General features: G+C 34.8%; 1 protein-coding gene across 1 annotated transcript; it reads right to left on the reverse strand.

Annotated features, from left to right (window-relative positions):
- Positions 1-414: 414 nt before the first annotated feature.
- Positions 415-1,212, reverse strand: LOC116585789 (olfactory receptor 5V1-like). Its single transcript, XM_032335038.1, has one exon. It carries the CDS (start codon positions 1,210-1,212, stop codon positions 415-417), a length of 798 nt encoding a protein of 265 aa, XP_032190929.1.
- Positions 1,213-3,437: the final 2,225 nt, after the last annotated feature.

Genomic DNA, 3,437 nt, shown 5'->3' on the forward strand with positions numbered 1-3,437 from the left:
ATATGTATCCCAAACAGATATATATATATATATATATATATATATATATATATATATAATTATATATATATATATAATAATTATTCATATATATATGTGTCTGTGTGTGTGTGTATGTACATATATATATAAAATTATATGTGCATATATATATGTAGTTATGTGTGTATATGTATATGTTTACATATATATATAATTATGCCTACATATAACTAGTTATATGTATGTGGGTTCACAAATTTTTATGAGTACACAAATACGTGTTCTATAAATCAACTGAAAATTATTCTATAAATTATTCCTTTTAATTTATTCTAAAGTGAGCATCGATATATTCTGCTTAATATTATAATTGATTTAAACACTGTCTGTGACATAGAAGCCTTCTGAGTGTTTCTCTAACCTCCATGTTTTTCAGGTGGAGGAAGGGCGAATGTAGGTAAATATTGCTGTGCCATAGAAGAGAGAGACCACTATGAGGTGGGAAGCACATGTGGAGAAGGCTTTGTGCTTCCCTTCCACTGACTGGATCTTTAGTATGGTAGATATAATGTAGATATAAGAGATAAAGGTGATCAGGAAGGCACTTATCCCCAGTATACCTCCTACCACTAAAACAAGCATTTCAGCTATATAAGTAGATGAGCATGAGAGGGCCATCACAGGTGGGATGTCACAATAGTATTGGTTAACTCGGTTGGACTTGCAGAAAGACAGGCGGAATGTGGACACTGTATGGAGGAGGGAATTGAGAAACCCTGCTTCCCAGGTTCCAGCTGTCAGCTGGACACAACGAACCTTGGTCATAATGAGCATGTAACGGAAAGGGAAGCAGATGGCCACATATCGGTCATAAGCCATGACAGCAAGAAGGAAGACTTCAGTCCCTGCCAAAGCCACCAGGAAATAAAGTTGTAAAGCACATCCAAGGAAGGAAATGCTTTGTTGCTCAGTCAGGAGGTTCTGTAACATCTTGGGGACAGTAGCTGATGGGCAGAATATGTCTAGGAGGGACAAATTTACCAAAAAGTAATACATGGGTGTATGTAGCCTTTTCCCAGTCCCAATGGCCAGGAGAATGGTCCCATTTCCTACCAAGGTGACCTGATAGATAATGGCAACGACCACAAAGAGAGGGTAGCGCACCTCAGGGAGGTCAGAGAGCCCTATGAGGATAAACTGAGTCACAGTGGTAAGATTGTAAATGTCCATCTCCTCTCTCCACAAGGGACTTCCTGGAAGAAATAAAAGAAACAAATATCAGTTGGACTAAAAAGCCAAGGAAACTAATAATAAGTAATTCTTGGAAAAATGTTGATGTGTGGTTGGTAAATAATGTTGTTATGATATGACTTAATTTATTAAAACAACTGTGAAAAAGATCTCCTGTATTCATGTTTCTTGAAATATCCTCAGTTCTTTATAAAGAGGCAGATTTCTGAGTCATGAAGGAGGATTTAAAAAATTTGCATTTTCAGTAAAACGGTTGTTGATCTTTCATTGGTGTTTGTGATTTCTAATTCAGTGAATGTTGATTATGTGTTTCCCACACCTACTTGGGCATTAACATTATCTTGCTTCATCTTATCTACATGTATACAATTCTATGCACCAACTAAATCCTATATAACACAAAGTGGAAGCTGTGCATTTCACATGATATACAATTCTAAAGCTGTTAGCAAGTAGCACATACATAGTTTACTTGTCCAAATAATTATTCAGTGAACGAATGGATGGTGTGTCTTGTGTTCTGATGAGAATGTTCCTACTGGTAAGAAATAAATGTAGAAATGTTTCTATAACTTCCAAATTATAATATTTTATGTATGAAGATAATATTTCTTTTCCACACAGACTATAGTTCATAAAATTAAAATAGACTGTAAAATATAAATAAAACATATATATAGATGTATATATACATATGGTTTTGATAGTTTCTGTGAACAAATATACTCATATAATATTCAGTTCTCTTCTTAAAATTTAAAATTTAACTGTATGTCTAAGTGTTTAAGGAAATATGGGGCTTAAAATTATTTATGTAGTTGTATATTATATATTTTAATTTAATTATAATTAACTAATTATGTAACACTGATCTTCTCAGCCATACTAACTCATTTATTTTAATTGCATTTGTATGTTTGGTAGTAGTCCACATAATCAGGGGTGTCTGTGTGGCTCAGTGGGTTAAGCCTCTGCCTTTGGCTCAGGTCATGATCCCAGGGTACTGAGATTGAGCCCCGCATCAGGCTCTTTGCTCAGGAGGGAGCCTGCTTCCCCTTCTCTGTCTGCATGCCTCTCTGCCTACTTGTGATCATTGTCTGTCAAATAAATAATTTCTGTTATGCTGTAAAGAAATTAAAAAAAATATATTGGAGGGCACTTTCTATCACTTGTTTGACAAGTGGAGGGTTTATAACTTAAAAACAATGCTGTTTTGGTAGTAGGAAACTTTTAGTACACTAGTATGGTTTGATTTTATTTGATATCTAATAAATGTGAATATGTTAATTAAAAAAATAGGGGCACGTGAGTGGCTCAGTGGGTTCAGCCTCTGCCTTCAGCTCAGGTCATGATCCCAGGGTCCTGGGATTGAGCCCTGCATTAGGGTCTCTGTTCAGTGGGGAGAGCCTGCTTCCTCCTCTCTCTCTCTGCCTGTCTCTCTGCCTACCTGTGATCTCTCTCTCTCTCTCTTTGTCAAATAAATAAATAAATAAATACATAAAATATTTTTAAAAATCTTAAAAAAATAGTACACATAATCATAATGTTTAAGGCTATTTACAATAATAACTTCATTTTTGTTGTTGCACACATTTTCTTTTTCTTTTTATGCATTATTTTTTTTCTCATATTTTATTTTATTTTATTTTTTTTTTAATTTTTTTTTATTTCCAGCATAACAGTATTCATTATTTTTGCACCACACCCCGTGCTCCATGCAATCCGTGCCCTCTATAATACCCACCACCTGGTACCCCAACCTCCCACCCCCCAACCCATCAAAACCCTCAGATTGTTTTTCAGAGTCCATAGTCTCTCATGGTTCACCTCCCCTTCCAATTTCCCCCAACTCCCTTCTCCACTCTAAGTCCCCATGTCCTCCATGCTATTTGTTATGCTCCACAAATAAGTGAAACCACATGATAATTGACTCTCTCTGCTTGACTTATTTTTTTAATTTAAAGTCAATTAGCCAACATTCAGTGACTTTAATTAAGCTTCTACAAATGAATACTTTTGTGCATTTTTTGTCACTTTGAAACTATTTCCTTTTTTTTAATGTCACATGTGTGATAGTAGAAAATAATTCAAAAATAAAATGTAAAAGTCACATTCAGTTGTTTTCCATCCCCGTTGATCTTATCTCCTGGAAATTGTTAATTAGCTTTTTCAGAGAAAATGTACAGTATGTACAATACAGATTA

The sequence above is a fragment of the Mustela erminea genome, chromosome 3, assembly GCF_009829155.1.
Source record: "Mustela erminea isolate mMusErm1 chromosome 3, mMusErm1.Pri, whole genome shotgun sequence".
Classification (NCBI taxonomy): Eukaryota; Metazoa; Chordata; class Mammalia; order Carnivora; family Mustelidae; genus Mustela; species Mustela erminea.